At 43.0% G+C, this 19,419-nt stretch overlaps 1 protein-coding gene across 5 annotated transcripts in view; it reads right to left on the bottom strand.

Moving 5' to 3' along the window:
* The window catches only part of LOC121282152 (suppressor of tumorigenicity 7 protein homolog), a 152,863-nt gene that overhangs the window by 86,456 nt on the left and 46,988 nt on the right, over positions 1–19,419 (bottom strand). For all 5 annotated transcript variants that reach the window (XR_005944003.1, XM_041195673.1, XM_041195671.1 and 2 more), the window contains exon 2: positions 9,835–9,917. Coding sequence is in view for 4 of the 5 variants with exons in the window: in XM_041195673.1 (XP_041051607.1) it covers positions 9,835–9,917 (83 nt within the window). In the remaining variant the exon portion in view is untranslated. The remainder of the gene's footprint in view (positions 1–9,834; positions 9,918–19,419) is intronic.

Raw genomic sequence — 19,419 nt, forward strand, 5'->3', positions numbered from 1 at the left:
TGCACTTCCAAGTATTCTGAAATCTTATCCTTAATAATGAACTATAAAATCTTACCAACGACCGAGGTCAGGCTAATCGGCCTGTAATTTCCCGTCTTTTGCCTCACTCCCTTCTTAAACAGGGAGTTACATTAGCGATCTTCTAGTCCTCTGGGACCCTCCCTAACTCCAGTGATTCCTGAAAGATCACCACTAACGCCTCCACTATCTCTTCAGCTATCTCCTTCAGAACTCTGGGGTGTAATCCATCTGGTCCAGGTGATTTATCCACCTTCAGACCTTTCAGTTTTCCTCGCACCTTCTCCTTGGTAATGGCCACCATACTCACCTCTGCCCCCCGACTCTCTTGAACTTTGGGGATGTTACTCGTGTCTTCCACCGTTAAGAGTGACGCAAAGTACCTATTCAGTTCCTCCGCCATTTCTTTGTTCCCCACTACTACTTCTCCAGAGTCATTTTCCAGCAGCCCAATGTCTACTTTTGCCTCTCTCTTACCCTTTTTTATCGAAAAAAACTCTTGCAATCTTCTTTTATATTACTGTCTAGTTTACCCTCATATTTAATCTTCTCCCTCCTTATTTCTTTTTTAGTTGTCCTCTGTTGGTCTTTGTAGGTTTCCCAATCCCCTGGCTTCCCACTACTCTTCGCCGCATTGTATGCTTTCTCTTTAGCTTTTATGCTGTCCCTGACTTCCCTTGTCAGCCATGGTTGCCTCGTCCTCCCTTTAGTATGCTTGTTCTTCCTAGGGATTAATTTTTGCTGTGTCTCCCAAATTACTCCCAGAAACTCCTGCTATTGCTGTTCCACTGTCTTTCCTGCTAGGCTCATCTCCCAGTCAATTCTGGCCAGCTCCTCCCTCACGCCTCCGTAGTTGCCTTTATTCAACTGTCATACCGTTACATCTGATTCCAGAAGTGCTAAACTGTGGGCTCCCCAGCATCCAAACACCCTCCCCTACATCGTCCAAAAGGCTTTTTAAATACATGTGCCTGGACACACACAAAAAGCCTTTAAAAGGCTTTAAGGGTGGGGGGTGTCACAGCCGAGTCCAGTACAGTTGCATCTGATATTCACTAATTTTTGAGCAGAGGTTGCCAATCATGCCTTCAATTGTCTCAGCCCCAAGCTCTGGTATTCCTTTCCCAAGCCTCTCCACTCCTTTGTCTCTCTCCCTCCTCCTTTAGGATGCTCCTTAATTCTAAAGTATCCAGAAAAACAGAGCAGCACAATTGGCTACATGTTACCCCTCAATATGTGGGAGGTCAGCTATCACCTGACTGAGAGTCATCACCAGGAGTTGCTCAGTGCCTTTAGAAAGCACCTGGTTGGAAAGAAGGACCGGCAAAAGCCTCAGGGGAAGATGGCCAGTGGACAGGATACAACTCGGGTCAAACAGAAGAAGAAAAGCCACACATTTTTAGAAAAAGACACACAATAAGAGAAATCAAAAGTTCATAACAATTTAACTTTGAAATTGGTAGTTCCCCATAACCTTGGCTGCCTGCATTTTAATGCTTCACATCCTGGGCTACCAGTACTTTTACTACCCCAAGGACTGGTCACCAACCAGCAGTTCCCACTATCCCACAAACAGGGCCACCAGCAGCTCCCACTGCCCTAGGCAACAAAATGGCATCTCTGCTGGTGAATTGACCTTGTTTTGTGTAGTTCAGGCCTTACGATCTATGGCAGAGAACTAGATTTAATTACTGCAAATGCCACATTATGTGTTGTGACACATTTCCTTACTGCACCATCCAAAGAACCCATAGGGGAATAAACTTAGTGCAGAAGCAACAGAAAAGATCCGTTTGTCCATGTCAAATGTTGATGCTGAACATCCATCCCGGTGCTAGTTTCAGTGTACGCCATGAAGAGCCCTTTGCAAAGCTTTTTTTTGGAAAAATATACTTTATTCATAAAATATCTGAAAGAACATTAAACATTTCAAAATGGTCACCACAAAAAGTGCAAGCACTTCACATTCTTCAGCCTCAGTTCCCATTGCACAGGCTTAAACCTTTAACTTCTCATGACCTTTCGAGTGAATCTGTACATCATCACAGTTGAAATAAAATGCATCTGGCATTCTTAAAAAAGTGCACTTTTTAAAAATACTTGTGAAAGAGCACATTAGTTATGAGATAATGTGTTCGAGGGTAACGTTCATGGGAGTGAATAGCGCCTCCATGCTTTCAAAAGAACTTATGCAAATGATTTGAAAAGACGGCTCCAATGAATTTGTACAAGCACTCAGTACGCTGCTTGGTGGGAAAGGGTATAGGCAGTGTGACTGAAGAGCTGTTTTCTCAGACAACAGGCGCCTCTTGCTGGTTGGTTTGAAATTTGCAAAGATCACTCTTCCTGACCAGGAGAACCAGGATCATGTTTAAACTTTACTGGCAACATATTCCCCGAGTATCCAACACCTGTAAACAAAGAGGCCACTACATCTGCCTGAATCTAACCTCCCACTGGTGATGACACTGCAGAGAACTGTCTGCCTTCAAATAATTTCAACACAAATGGAAACAGGCTGCTGCAATAGCCTTTACATCATATTTAATTTAGAGACGGGATAATTTGGCAGTTCAGTAGAATTGTCACCTCACCAGCTCCATGCCACTGTCTTTGGAGAAACATTAGAAATAAGAGTAATGCTCAATGATTGATTTTGGATTAACTATCTTCCAATCTTTGAACATGTCATAGAGACCAACAACAAATTACAGACCAGGGATATAATAATAACCAAGGACGTAAAAATAACCACTGTCATTGCAGTAGTGCCTTTAATGCAGCAAAATTTCCAAGGTACTTCACAGGAATGGCGTCACAAAATTTGTCAGAGTCACATAAAGAGGTAGAATGACAGATGACCAAGGGCTTGGTCAAAGGGATAGGTTTTCATCAATGACTTACAGGAGGAGACAAAAGTAAAGAGGGAATTCCAGAGTTTAGGGCCTCAGCAGCTGAAGGCACAGCTGCCAATGGTGGAGCAATGAAAATCAGGGATACACAAAGGACCACAACTGGAGGAGCACTGGGGTCTTGGAAGGTTGCAGGATGGAAGGAGTTACAGAAATATTGAGGGGTGAGGTCATGGAGCATCTAAACACAAGGATAAGAATTTAAAATAAAACAGAGCATTGTGAGAGCAAGAACACTCTCCACTTGCCTGGATAAGTGCAGGTCCAACAATCCTCTTGGAAGCTCAACACTAACCAGGACAAAGCAGTTCGCTTGATCGGCACCCCATCCATTACTTTAAATATTCACTCCCTCCACCACTGGGGCACAGTGGTAGCAGTGTGTGCCATACGCTAGATGAAACACAGCAAATCACCAAGGCTCCTTCGACAGATGCTTCCAAATTCCCAACCTCTATCATACAGAAAGACAAGGGCATCAGACGCATGGGAACACTACCACCTGCAAGTTCCCCTCTAAGCCACTTGCCATTCTGACTTGGAACTATAATCGCTGTTCCTTCACTGTGGCTGGGTCAAAATCCTGGAACTCCCTCCCTAATAGGAATGTGGGTTCCCCTACACCAGATGGACTGTAGCTATTGAAGAAGGCAGCTCACCACCACCTTCTCAAGAGCAATTTGGGATGAGCAATAAACACTGGATTTGCCAGCCACACTCCCATCCCTCGAATTAATAAAACAAATGGAAGGTGGATAGGTTTAAAAGGTGGGCTGATAAGTTGGAAGGAAAATAATTGGAGGGAACATAAACAAGGTGGTCCTAGGCTATGAAACACAGGACAATGATGGAAGGAAAGGGTGGAGAACTTAATGAAGATAATAATAGTGTGCAATAAGGAAAACTAGCAGGATCTTGGCATGTAGTCAGCAACACAGCAGAAATCCCAAGAGTTGACAAATAAATCTGTGCAAGGCATTAGTACAATCACATCTGTAGTAAAGTGTCCAATATGGCCACAAAACTGTAACAACGATATCCAGGCATGGGAAGCAGTGCAGAAAAAGGACAACCAAACTGCTACCCAGCTTAATTCTACTGTGCAGAAGGCACTACCACAGTACTATTAGATAGGGAGTTCCATGATTTTGACCAAGCATTGACAAGGGTGCAAGACAGTGAGCTGCATTGGAATGAAGAAGTTTGGAAAGTATGGTTGGTGCTTTTGTGGGGGTGGACAATGTTGCTCATGTGGAAAAGAGTAGTCTCTTACTCTCAACCTCATTCTTTCAGGCTGCCTTTGACCAGACTGACATCAGGCTGGTTGTTACAGTCAGTGGCAAACCAACAGTGCTTGCCATTGACCTCAAAGATAGCTGCCCACCAAGTTCTTGCGAACTCAGTGCCATACCTTTCCTGATGTCAGTTTGAATCTGATGCTAAGTCAAGGGATCTCCAGGTGCCCTGCAAGCAGTTAAGCAACCAACCACATACAACTACCCTCACAGTGAACCAGGAAGTAAAAACCACAGAAGCCCTTCACTTATAATTTTACATTTTACTGCCAGCGAAATAAATGATTGGAACATATACATGGAGTTAAGGTAGAAGCTCAAATATCAAAAACTTTAAAAAATTAACATGTAGAATTTCTTACTGTAATGACAGACAAATTTTAAAAGTTACACTTTCAGGGTCATTGAAACTGTTTAGCAGTAATTATAAAAACACCTCGACTAATCAGAGTTGACTTGCCAACCAATCAGCACCCTTTACTCCTGCAGTATAAACTGTTGCTCCCTTTGATATTTGGCGCTCTTACATCTGTCCTAATGACCGCAAGATGAAAAACTCTGAAAGCACGTCTCTTTTTTCAGCAATGTTCAAGTTCTGTACTACCAATCGACTAATAGTAATTATAAACTTAGCAATCTGTTAAAAACCCAGTTACACCTCATTCAACAAGGTGTAATTTTCAAGAGCCTTTACGTCAATACTTAGAGGACAAGAAGTTCTCATCAGTTCAATAATTTCTAATTGACTGAATTCTGAGCGGAGCTTAACAATGCACGCTGTGCAAAAGCTTAGGATCACTGATAGCAATCTCTGGATTTCCACGATTAACCATGCACGTGCAGACTCCAGATGTTGCTGTCAGATTCAGAGAAGTAATGACAGCGAGCACTGATATTTCTGCTGTCATCACTACCACAAAATCTGGCCATCAAGTCACAACTACCTCGAACAACATTTTCCCCACAACCCTCCAAGATCACTTATGTATCCCCAAGTACAATCGCTCAATTATTAGTGGAGCACCCTTCATTTGCCTAGGCCCTATGCTCTGGAATTCCCTCCCTAAACCTGCACGCTCTATCTTTCTCACCCCTTTAAGACGCTCCTTAATTCCTACCTCTTTGACCAAGCTTTTGGTCATCTGTCCTAATATATAGTTTGGAGCAAAGTTTTGTTCGATAATGCTCTTGTGAAGTGCCTCGGGCTGCTTTACACTGTTAAGGGTGATATATAAATGCAATCTGTCAATATTTTCTTGGCGAAGGACAGGACACAGAATTGAAAGCTCAGCTCAGGATTGAACAGGACACCAAGGTGTTGCGTGAGTGAACGGTCAGAGACAGTGGGATTGAGGTGGTGATGGCAAGGGGCCAAAATTCATGACCATTGTCTTACTGATGTTATGAAGTTGTGGTTGATCGAGAGACAGAGTCCATTTGGGAGTCGGTTGTGAGGTTGACAGTTAGAGCCAGGCATCATCAGCTGACTCGGTACATAAAGCTGATGGGATTGTGGGGAAGTATAGGCGAAGAGGAGGGGGAAAATCCTTAGCAGACTCCAGAAGTGGCACTGAAAGCCATATCTATATACACACACACGTCAAAACTATATATCAAACATCACATATAAATGTTTATGTGTGGATCTATGATGTTTACATTAGCTTGGATGATAAAATTAATTTACACTATCATACAACATAACTCACAATCTACTATGGCGCTTAAATTGCCTTATCTCCTTGAAGTCATAAAATCTAATTACCTAAATAAACACAACAGGAGATTCAACGTTTAACTGAAGTTTGGTAAGTAAAGATACCAGGAGGTTACTGTAAATAAGGCCTCAAGACGTAGAAGCAGAAGTAGGCCATTCAGCCCATCGAGTCTGCTCCACCATCCAATGAGATCATTGCTGATCTGGTAATCCTCAACTCCACTTTCCTGCCTTTTCCCCATAACCCTTGATTCCCTTACTGATTTAAAATCTGTCTACCTCAGCCTTGATACTTAATGACCCAGCTTCTACAGCCCTCTGCTGTAAAGAATTCCACAGATTAACTCCCCTCTGAGGGAAGAAATTCCTCATCTCTGTCTTAAATAGGTGACCCCTTACTCTGAGATTATGCCCTCTGGTCCTAGACTCTCCTACAATGGGAAACAACCTCTCAGCATCTACCCTGTCAAGCTCCCTAGGAATTTTATATGTTTCAATAAGGTCGCTTCTCATTCTTCTAAACTCCAATGAGTGCAGGCCCAACCTACTCAACCTCACCTCATAAGAAAATCCCTCCATACCCGGGATCAACCTATTGAACCTTCTCTGGACTGCCTCCAATGCCAGTATATCTTTCCTTAGATAAGGGGACCAAAATTGTTCACCATATTTAAGGTGTGGTCTAACTAGTGCCTTGTATATAACAAGACTTCCCTATTTTTATACTCCATTCCAATTCCAAATTTCCAACTCCACCTGCATGTAGCCGGTTAAAATAAAACTTAAAAAAAAAATACTTTCTGCATAAGTGTGACAACTCTGAAAACTTCCAGTAAGTTTAAGGCCCCATTGTTAATTTATTTCTCCCCAGTTCTCTCCAGAAAATGCTGACCTGTTGGATATATTTCCATGTTTGCAGTGCTCAGTTCTATTCGCAATTCTTTAGATATGGAAGCAGTCCTTCCCAAATGCAGCAACACCTGGACAACATTCTTTGAGCTAATAAGTAGCAAGTAATATTTGTGCCCTCTAGGTGCCAGGCAATGATTATCTCCAACGAGAGAGAGAGAGGGCAAGCACCTTGAATGGTAATCTGATGAGATCACACCTAGACGACTGTGTACAGTTCATGTCTCATTATTTAAAGGGGAATATAATTACATTGGAGGCAGCTCAGAGAAGATTCACTAGGTTGATTCCTGGGATGAAGGGGCTCTCTTACGGGGGAAAAGTTCAGCAGGTTGGGCCGGTGCTCCTTGGAGTTTAGAAGTATGAGAGGTGCTCTTATTTAAATATAAGATGCTGGGCAGAGGTGGAGGAGAGCTTGCTGATAAGGTGGATGCTGAGAGGATGATTCCCCTCATGGGGGAATCTAGAAATAAGGAGCTCATTTCAAAATAAGGGCTACTCCCATTTACGACAAAGAGGAGGAGGAATTTCTTCCCTCAGAGGGTCATTTGTCTTTGGAATTCTCTACCCCAGCAAACAGTGAAGGCTGGGTCATTGAATATATTCAAGGCTGAGTTAGACAGGTTTTTAATTGACAAGGGAATCAAGAGTTATGGGGGCAGGCAGGAAATTGGAGTTCAGGTCCCAAACAGATCAGCTAAGGTCTTATTGAATGGACCAGCAGGCTCAAAGGGTTGAATGGCCTACTTATGCTCCTATTTGTGATGTCCTTATCTTCTATGGTGAGCGGTTCAGCTAAAGACTCCCAAACTTCTCCACAAGGACAAGGCAGGAGCAAGATGGAGTGCTCTCCACGGGCAGCTCCAAGAAACTCAGAAGTTAGCAACCGGGATAAAGCAGTCTGCTTAACAGACACTTCAGCCACTAACTAAAGACCCACTTCCCCTGTACCAGTGCACCATTGTTGCAATGGGTACTGGTTACGGGATGCAGAGCAGCAACTCGCCAAGGATTTTTACACAGCACCTCCATAATCTGTAACCTCTGCAGGAATTCTCACTTGGTAATGGTCAGAGTCAGAATGAGAGCAGGGCACTTCCTGCACAGGCTTATAAAGACAAGAAAGAAAGGTCGGAATTTCACAGAACTAACCAGTCACACCCATTACTGAGCTTCAGGAGTCTCCATTACTTACTCTCAATTCACATGAATGTACAGCTCATTTTGTACACACTGTCACCATGATGCTTTATGTAGACTGAACACGAACACAGGAGTTCCCACAGAAAAAAAAACTCACCTCTCAAAACAAAAATCATTCTAACTCCTCGATCAACTTCCACATAAAACAGTTACTGATGAACACACCAGTTTTTTCAATGTTATGAGCAGATGGTTTGGGGTAGACAGAAGCAGGCTGTTTCCAGTAGGTGATGGGTGAAAAACAAGGTGCCATAGATAGAAGATTAAATGAGACACTCCGAACAGGGGGTAGGAGACTCTTCACACTAACAGTTAATGATTAAGGTTGTCAAGGTTGAAGATTAGATTCGAGAGGTGGATGAAGGAAAAGGGATCGAAGGGACAAAGGAACAGGGTGGATTAATGTGATTGGAACGAGAGTAAAATTTGTTATTCGACACTCGAGCAACCAGAATTCTGAGGTAGGGTCTGTTTTTTACATTGGACATGTCAAACTCACCAGTAATAGTTATTGGCAGCCTGTCCTCGCTCCAGTCTCAGCCTCCCACTGCCCTGCAGCACCATCTCCCCTCACACCACTCACTAGATTTGTGTGCTCCCACACTTCAAGGCCTCAACCACCCTGTGATCATCTTGGGCTTTCTTACGGGATGAATACACTGAATGCACCTTATATCTCAGTTAACTAGCACATCCAATTAACTGGCACCTCCCATTCCCAGAGCACAGCAGACAGATTTTCCTGTATTTGCTTGCACAGAGGGTAATTGGCGACATGGACAGGTTGGGCCAAATGGGCTCCTGGTTTCCATGTTGTAACTGCCAAGTATTTCTGTCAGTCCTGTAGAATTATAGCATGTCACAGCTCATAAACAAGCCATTCAACCCACCATGTCTCAATGTATTTCTCCACATGAGCCAACCTAGGCTATCCCTGCTCGTCTGCTTTAACATTCTTCTTTTTCAAACAAACCATCCCATTTGCTCTTAAATGACTTATGCACTCTGCTTCAACAATGCCTGTACATGTGGTTGCAGGGTTCCACTGTCTAATCCATCAGCTTACCTTCGCAATCAGACCTTCACACAGGGCTGCCTAATCCTGTCCTTATGGGGGAAGGCGAGGGAGAGGGCAGACGATTTTCCTCTGGTTGCTATTACGAACAGAAGGCCATTCAGCCCCTCGATCCTACTCCACCATTCAACTATACCATGGCTGATCTGCAATTCAACTCCATTTACCTGACTTAGCCTCATATAGCCTTATCGAATGGCAATCTACTGATCTCAGTCTTGAAAACTCCAATTGACGCTCAGCATCCACAACCTACTGGAGTGTGTTCCAGATTTTGATATGCTTTGGGTGAGAAAGTGCTTCCTGATTTCATTCCTCTGTGTGCTAAACCTAATTTTATTGTAGTTCTTCCTTCTCAATTCCCTTAGTAGATGAAATATTTTCTCCCTATCAACACTACCCAATCCTTTTAGGATTCTACACACCTCTATCCATTCATCTCGCAATCTTCTGTGTTCTAGGGGATACAAGCCAATGAGTTAGCGGCATTGGAAACAAAGCAAGATCATATCTTATGCTCACCACTTTTGAACAAAATGTCAAATATGTTCTAAAACAACAAGGTTTCTCAAAGAAACTGCGAGAAGAAATGTTCCTCACTGGGGACCAAGTCCAATGGGGGCCAGTGAAGGGTGACCAGGTGTAGAGTTCCTGGTCGATGGAAGAAAATAATTTATTTTTTAAAATAACAGATATAATACTTACTAATATGAGTCCTGATATGAGAGAGGACGTCCCTGTTAATGCCACATAGAACTTCGGAGTCAATGTGTTCAGAAATGCAGTTACTAAAAGGAAGAGAAATTATTCACAGGTAAACAAGGAAAACAGACTGCCATAGCACACAAGCACAAGAAAAAAACAAAGGAAACAGGCTTGAAGCTATTTTGGTCACTAAACTGGATGAGGTCAAAATCCAGTCCAAGCAGATGAGATGAAATCACTTTCTCATTCATTCTACCTGCCAATTATTAAGTTTTTCTTCAGTACTCTGTGGAGTATACTTTGCGAGTGCTCATTGGGTAGCATACTTGCCTCAGAGTCAGTAAGTTGTGTGTTCACAGACCCACTCCAGCGGTTTGAGCACATGATGCAGGCTAACCCTTAGTGTTACGTTGGGGAAGTGCTGCATTGTCAGAGGTGGCATCTCTCAGATGAAATGTTAATCCAATGGTTTGTCTAACTGTTCAGATTGATGTTGAAAGATCCCACAGCACTATTCACAAATCAGTAGGCAATATCTCTGTACTCTAGCCAACATTTGTCCCTCAAACATAGCAGAAACAGATCAACTGATCGTTTATCATATTGCTGTTTACAGAGCCTTGCTATGCACATTTTAGGACATAGCAACAATATCTACGCTCCAGGAGTAATAAATTGGCTGTGAAGCACTTTGCGAAGTCCAGGGGGTGTCAAAGGCATAAGTTGTTTCATAATTGTCATACAACACGTAAATAAAAATGTAACTGTGAACCTCGGAAAGGCTCATTAACACTGGAGCACCAGAAGGTGGCAGCAGAGGGCCTTCAACAAGCTTCTACTGTTCTTGCAGAATATAAAACTCTGCTTAATAATTGCAGCAATCTGGGATTCTTTGTGAACATCTGTGATCAACTGAGGGATGTCAATATATGAAATATGGAATCAGTACACATACAATTAATTGAGGTTTGGTAAACACTTCAAACAAGATACTCAACTCAAACCTCAGCCCAAGTAGGCTCTGGATCTCACACTCGCTGGGTAGGATATGGGGAGGAAGAAAAGAAAGATTTGCATTACTATAGCGCTTTTCACAACCTCAGGACTTCCCAACTGCTTCGCAGCCAATGAAGTACTTTTGGCCACTGTTGTAATATAGGAAACACAGCAGCCAATTTGTGCACAGCAAGCTCCCACAAACAAGCAGTGATCTAATGACCAGGTAATCTGTTTTTCCTGATGTTGGCTGAGGGATGATTACTGGGCAGGAAAGCAGTGAGAACTTACGCCTACTCTTTTTCAAAATAGTGCCGTGGATCTTTTGCATCCACCTGGGTGAGCCAGATGGGGCTTGATCCACACGACAACACTTCTAACAGCGGAGCACTCTCTCAATACTGCACTAGGAGTGTTAGTCCAGGCTTTGTGATCAAGTCTCTGAAGTAGGACTTGAACCCACCATCTAACTCCGAGAGGTCAGCGCTAGCTACTGAACCACAGCAGTACGCTGGTACAGCTACTTTAGCTTTATAAATTTTGATGAGAAGTCTGCTGACAGTGCTAATGGTCCTGAGGGGCTCGGACCATATCACTGCGTGAAGTGGAATGTCCTGTGGAGGTGGCGGCCTGGGCCAGAGAGCCATAGCTTTACTTAACCTCCACCTACTGAGATCAGAGAACGTTTATGCTTTCCTGCAATGTGTGTACAGTGAAATATTAGTTTGAATATTCTGCAATTTTGTAAGTAAGTACATTTAAAGTGTCTAATCTTAAATCACCACAATGCTGACATCTTCACAATCGATGTCTGCAGTTTACAACTCTGATCATCACACATAAGTGTACAGTGCGTTCTAAGAGTCACATTTAAATTACTGCACTTTAATGTTGAGAGACAGTATAAATTTGTCCTCTTAAATTGCTCATACCACTTTCAGCACCAAAGACAGAGCTGCACCCCAACTGTACCCAGGTATTATAAACTCTGCAACATATTAAATGGGTACCTGTGCACACCAATGTTGCATCCCAAAGTTACAGACAGATCTGTACTCACCAGCACTGTATTCCCGAGTTACACAGTGACAGGCCTGTACCAACAGTACTTTTTTTTTTATTCATTCATGGGATGTGGGTGTCACTGGCTAGGTCAGCATTTATTGCCCCCCTAATTACCCTTGAGATGGTGGTGGTGAGCTGTCTTCTTGAACCTCTGCAGTCCACGTGATTTAGGTACACCCACAGTGCTGTGAGGGAGGGAGTTCCAGAATTTTGGCCAGCGGCCGTGAAGGAATGGCGATATATTTCCAGGTCGGGATGGTAAGTGACTTGGAGGGGAACTTCCAGCTGGTGGTGTTCCCATATGTCTACTGCCCTGATCCTTCTAGATGGTAGCGGTCGTGGGTTTGGAAGGTGCTGTCGAAGGAGCCTTGGTGCGTTCCTGCAGTGCATCTTGTAGATGGTACACAATGGTGCCACTGCATCGGTGGTGGAGGGAGTGAGTGTCCGTGGATAGTGTGCCAATCAAGCGGGCTGCTTTGTCCTGGACGGTGTCAAGCTTCTTGAGTGTTGTGGGAGCTGCACTCATCTAGGCAAGTGGGGTGTATTCCATCACACTCCTGACTTATGCCTTGTAGATTGTAGGAAAGGCTTTGGGGAGTCAGGAGGTGAGTTACTTGATTCAGGATTCCTGGTCTCTATCCTGTTCTTGTAGCCACAGTGTTTACATGGCAAGTCCAGTCAGTTTCTGGTCAATGGAAACCCCCAGGATGTAGATAATGGGGGATTCAGTGATGATAATGCCATTGAATGCCAAGGGGTGATGGTTAGATTCTCTCTTGTTGGAGATAGTCATTGCCTGGCCTTTCTGTGAAGTGAATGTTACTAGTCACTTGTCAGCCCAAGCCTGGATATTGTTCAGGTGTTGCTGCATTTGGGCATAGACTGCTTAAATATCTGAGGAGTCACAAATGCTGCTGAACATTCATCAGCAAATATCCCCACTTCTGACCTTATGATGGAAGGAAGGTCATTGATGAAGCAGCTGAAGATGGTCGAGCCTAGGACACAGTGACAGACCTGTACCCATAAGTACTGTGCCCTAGTGTTTTGCAGTGACAGGCCTGTACCAATGAGAAGGCATATGGGATACTTGCCTTTATTAGCCCGAGCATAGAATATAAGAGTAGGGAGGTTATGCTGGAACTGTATAAAACGCTGGTTAGGCCATAGCTAGAGTATTGCGTGCGGTTCTGGAATCCACATTATAGGAAGGATGTGACTGCATCAGAGAGAGTGCAGAGGGGATTTACCAGGATGATGCCTAAGCTACAGAGTTTTAGTTATGAGGAGAGATTGGATAGACTGGGGTTATTTTCCCTGGAGCAGAGAAGATTGAGGGGGGACCTGATTGAGGTGTATAAAATTATGAGGGACAGGAAGGAATTTTTCCCCTTGGTGGAGGGATCAATAACCAGGGGGGCATACATAAGGTAAAGGGCAGGAGGTTTAGAGGGGATGTGAGGAAGAATTTTTTCACCCAGAGGGTGCTGGGAACCTGGAACTCACTGCCTGAAAGAGTGGTAGAGGCAGAAACCCTCATAACATTTAGGAAGTATTTAGATGTGCACTTGTAATGCCATGGCATATAGGCTATGGGCCTAGGGAAATGGGATTAGAATAGTTAGGTAATTGTTTGACCGGTGCAGGCTCAATGGGCCAAAGGGCTTTTATCTGTGCTGTTGACCTCTATGACTCTACTACACCCCAGTGTTACACACTGACAGACTTGTATCCACCAGTACCATAGCCTGGTGTTTTACAGTGGCAGACCTGTACCCACTAATACTGTACCCCAAGACATCCAAAAATCATTGACAGGCAATGAAATGTAGTTACACTGTAATACAGGAACATGTGGTAGGCATATTATGCACCTCGAAACCCCATGAAGAGCAGCTTGATAGTCAAATGTCCTATCTTTTATTTTTAAAAGGTGACAGTGGATGAGGGATAAAAATTGACCAGGACAACAGGGAGAACTCCCCTGCTCATCCTTGAAGTAGTGGCCACAGGACTTTTCTGTCGACCCAAGAGGGCAGACAGGGCTGGGGTCTAATGTCTCATCCAAAAGACAGGACCAACAGTGCAGCACTGCCTCAGAACTGCACTGGAGTATCAGCCTATATTATATGCTGTTCTCCGGAGTCGAGTTCAAACTCACGACCTTCTGGCAATGTTGCTACCCGCTGAGCCAATGTAATATGGTGTGTACAAACCTGTCACTGCTGCTTGGAGTGATGGGATTACATTGTAGGTGAATTGAGTGTTTCAGAATAGAATTGGTTAATAGAATGTTGAAACATATTGTTGTGATATTTTTCCTTTAATGGCAGTGGTACAAAAGAGTCAATAAGCTGAGTGACATCATCGTACAGTAAGAGTCCAACATAGAACAAATCCAATGACACATCCCTTTAAATTAAATAGATTAGAAGTCTTTCATCCTAATGCACTTTATCTATTTCTCAGTGTACCCTTATCATGGGAATTGCCTATGTAAACATGTCATGATCCTGCCAATGGTGACGCTGTAATATCTGATTCGCATCTCCCAGTTCCTCAGCCTATACTGCAGAGAAGCTCCCCATGCTTCAACCAAATCTAGGTCTCAGCTTTCTGAACGCTGTCTAACTGTTTAACAATAAACAATTTTTTAACGATCAATGAATACACAAAAATGTGTGCAGATTGTATGGCTTTAAAACTGCCAATGCAACCTCGACCAACAATCCTCCACACTCCAAGGCAGCTTCACTTGAAGCACACACAGCCTCAAATCCATGAATGCAGCACCATGAGAGTACTAGTCAGAGAACAGAAGTAAGTTTTAAGTATGGGAGAAGAGATTAAAATACTAAATTCAGAGTGGAACTATAAACAAGAAATTCAGATCAGGAACTACTAATAAATGGAACCTGTAGTGTCTCGTTTTCTCTAAATAACATTCGCCTATCGATGGACTGCTCACGCTCTTTGAGTTGCTGGCTGACTGTCAAACAGTCTGGAGTATTTGAAGAATGTCAACACTTCCCTAATGCAAGTGAATCTATTCAGTTCAGGTTATGTAATGTGGAAATGTTGATGAAAACCAGGGAAAGAGGCCCTTATTTATGTGCTCATCTTAAAGTTTTATTTTGTGCCAAAGCAGAAACTGGTAGAAGGAGAAAACATGGAGAACAGTGCAAGACTATCAGAAATGGGCACACTGGACAACCAATTGTTTCATAGTCTTGAATAAATTTTACACCAGCTGGACGACCACCCTTGGGTCCCAAGAAAGGCCCAATGACACCTCAAAAAACATTTTACGTCCAGAAGAACATTAGAAATAGGAGCAGGAGTAGGTCACATGGCCCCCTGAGCCTGTACAACCATTCAACAAGATGATGGCTGAACCTCTACTCCAACTGAACTTTGAAGTCCAATCCCCTTGATTCTCTTCAAATTGAAAAATCTAGCAAACCCTGCCACTAACATACCCAATGATTAAGCATCTATAGCCCGCTGAGATGAAGAATTCCAACTGAAAGGTTTCAGCCCAGACCATCAGGTATAAGGCACAAACAAATTACTTCCCATTAAGGAATGAGGAAGGAAGGAAAAGCATTAACAGGTTGCCCAATGTCAACAGCCTGTGCAGGTTCCTTTTTCTGTCAGACCTCAGCCCAATGGCCATGCTGTACATACACCTACTTCCAGAAAAAGATTCTGAACGAAAGGCCCAATAATAGTGTGAAATGTAAACTGTTTATTTAAAAAGTGAGTGTGAAACGGCTGTGGTTTAGGAATGCAGTAATGACAACAACAATAAGAGCAAAAGAAATAGAAGCAGCAATGGGACAAGCAGCCCTTGAACCTGCTCCGTCAATCAACAGGATCACGGATGAACATCAATATCAATTTCACTTTCCCACCCTTTTTTAAAAATTCATTCACAGGATGTGGGCGTCGCTGGCTGGGCCAGCATTTGTTACCTATCCCTAGTTGCCCTTGAGAAAGTGTCGGTGAGCTGCCTTCTTGAACCGCTGCAGTCCATGTGGTGTAGGTACACCCACAGTGCTGTTAGGAAGGGAGTTCCAGGATTTTGACCAGCAACAGTGAAGGAACGGTGATATATTTCCAAGTCAGGATGGTGAGTGACTTGGAGGGGAACTTCCAGGTGGTGGTGCTCTCATCTATCTGCTGCCCTTGTCCTTCTAGATGGTAGTAGTCGTGGGTTTGGAAGGTGCTGTCTAAGGAGCCTTGGTGAATTCCTGCAGTGCATCTTACAGATGGTACACACTGCTGCTACTGTGCTTCAGTGGTGGAGGGAGTGAATGTTTGTGGATGTGGTGCCAATCAAACGGGCTGCTTTGTCCTAAGTGGTGTCAAGCTTCTTGAGTGTTGAGGGAGTTGCACTCATCCAGGCAAGTGGGAAGTATTTCATCACACTCCCAGCTTGTACCTTGCAGATGGTGGACAGGCTTTAGGGAGTCAGAAGGTGAGTTACTAGTCACCGGATTCCTAGCCACTGACCTGCTCATGTGGCCACAGTATTTATATGGTTAGTCCAGTTCCTGATCATGAAATTCTATATTACGATCACTCTTCCCTAGAGGTCCTTCAACTATGAAGACTACTAATTAACCAGGTCTCATTACACACCAATAGATCTAAAATAGCCTGTTCTCTAGTTGGTTCCCAACATACAGTCCTAGAAAACTGTCTCAACTGCATTCCACGAACACATCCTCCAAAGCTATCTTGGTTTGCCCAGTCTAATTCAAGATTAATGAATCTTGCGATTATTGCAATATCCTTGTTATGTGTTCCCTTAATTTCCTAATTTATGTGCTATCAAAACTATGATTATCATTAGGGGACCTATAAACTACTCCCACAGTGTTTTCAGGGCTTTGTTATTTCTTAGCTTCACCTATCCTGATTCTACACCCTGATTAACTTCCTTTCTCACTGTTGCCTTTATCTCATCCTTTATTATCAGAGCTACCCCACCCTCTTTCCCATTTTGCCAACTTTTCTAAAAGACAACTACCCTGGAATATTTATTTCCCAACCTTGGTCGCCCTGTAACCACATCTCAGTAATGGTTACTCGATCAAATCATTTTATCTTTACTTGTACCATTAACTCATCTATCTTGTTATGAATGTTTGTGTTTAATATGTTGACTGATCAGTCAAAATTTATCAGCTAGTATGATGTCATGCAAGTCTCTTGGCAAGGATTGCTCTTCCAATGGTTCACCCACTGCAGAACTTGCCATACCAACCAAGGCAGTCCTGGATTTCATTCACTGCTTTACTTTTGAAAGACAACTGGTGTCAGCATCCCTCATTAAGAGTGGGGGAGTGGGGTTGGGGTGGGGGAGTAAATAGATAGGGCTCCTGGTCTTAATAAACATTTAGGTGTTAGCCATGGCTCACTGGACAGTAACTCCCAAATCATAAGATTACTAGTTCAAGTTACAATCCAGGGACTTGAGCACAAAAATCAAGGCTGACATTCCAAGCAGTACTGAAAGAGTGCTACACTGTCAGAAGCACTATCTTTCAGATGAGACGTTGAGCTGAGGCCCTGTCTGCTTTCTAAGTTGGACACTATTTTGAAGAACAACACTGACAGTATCCTGGCCAATATTTATCCCTGAACCATCACTGCAAAACAGATTATCTGGTCATTATCAAACTACTGTTGTTGGACGTTGCCACACACAAATCTTCTATCATGTTTCCTACAACAGTGAATATACTTCAAAAGTACTTCATTAGCTATAAAGTGCTCTGAGATGTCTTGAGGTCTCAGAACATCTCCCCTTACACCCTTTCTAGGGCCTTAACATCCTTGCTAATGTAAGGCAGCCAAATCTGGACAGAATATTCTAATTGTGACCTAAACAGTTTATTACTGATTTGCTTTTGCCTCCTGTATCCCTTTTTAATAAACTTAAGATCCCATAAGCTTTATAAACGTGGCTTCCTACTTCTAAAGACTGGTGTGAAAATTCGTTTTCAAAATTAGTACATATAATGTAGTGTATAGTATTCTGTTTTAACTTTCTTATCTTTTAGTCCAGTCCATTTTTGGCCTGACCCTACCTAAATGTCAACCTAACCCAGTCAGAACTGGATTCAATTTATGCTATCACCAAGACATTCCAAGTCTTGATATACATCTCTGCATAATTATGCATCATTTTAACATACCTTCTCTGAAGCACATTGCTGACACAACTTCCAATAGAAATTCTTAATGACTAAGTTAATTATGATATCTGTATACATAATAGTGGCCTGCTGGATTACCACTGGGGGAGGCGGTGGTGTAGTGGTATTGTCACTGGACCAGTAATCCGGAGACCCAGGGTAACGCTCTGGGGGGACCCGGGTTCAAATCCCACCATGGCAGATGGTGGAATTTGACTTATTAAAAAAAAGATCTGGAATTAAAAGTCTGATGATGACCATTAAACATTATCAATTGTCATAAAAACTCATCTGGTTCACTAATGCCCTTTAGGGAAGGAAATCTGCTGTCCACAGGAATGTGGTTGACTCTGAGCAAAGGGATGGGCCTAGCCAGCGATGCCCAACGAATAATTTTCAAATACCATGGCGTGTCCACAGTCTGCAGTTATTGCTATAATATAATTCTGCATGGTATTGCTACAACAGAACACAGTACTTTGAGGTATTGTTACATATCACAGCAGACCAGAAAGAAAAGAACGTAGCCCAAGAAAAGAACAAAGTCCCAAAGCAGCACGTAGCCAATGAGGTACTTTTCACCTGTCGTCACTAATAATACTGTGAGGGAAGATAATACATTCCAATGCTTGAAGGTATTGCAAAATCCTCCATAAATTAATTAGAAATTTACAGCACAGACACAAGCCATCCAATTCCACAGGTTTATGCCATGTTTATGACCCACACAAGCTTTCACCCAGCTTATCAAGTCTATGTATAGAAATGATCAACCTCTACTGTTACCTACACAAACATGCTTACTGCACAAAAGCCTGCTCCAAAAAAGGAACTGCTTGTTCACTAGGCGGAATCAAACGGATTTATATTACTGCAGTGGTTATAACATTTTTCTGTCTCCTACAAATATTGACACATTCCCAGGGATCCTCTGTCCTAGTGTGCAAAAGATAGTGTAAGCTAGTCAAAGAGAAACTATCTTTACACTGCAGAAAACATTTTGTCAGCAAGGAGCAACAGAATTAACATGCTGCTAAGTCACCAAAGATAGAACAAGTGCAGAATATGGAAGTCTCAAGGTTAGGGGGAAGATGGGTGGTGTGGTGATAGTATCACTGAATTCGCAATCCAGAGGCCCAGGCTAATCCTCTGGGGATACAGGTTCAAATACCACCACAGCAGCTGGTGGAATTTAAATTCAATTAACAAAATCTGGAATATAAACTAGTGTCATAATGGTGACCATGAAACTATCAATTGTCGTAAAAACCTATCTGGTTTTGTCCTGCAGGGAAGGAAATCTACCATCCTCACCTGG

The sequence above is a fragment of the Carcharodon carcharias genome, chromosome 9 (genome assembly GCF_017639515.1).
Source record: "Carcharodon carcharias isolate sCarCar2 chromosome 9, sCarCar2.pri, whole genome shotgun sequence".
Taxonomy (NCBI): domain Eukaryota; kingdom Metazoa; phylum Chordata; class Chondrichthyes; order Lamniformes; family Lamnidae; genus Carcharodon; species Carcharodon carcharias.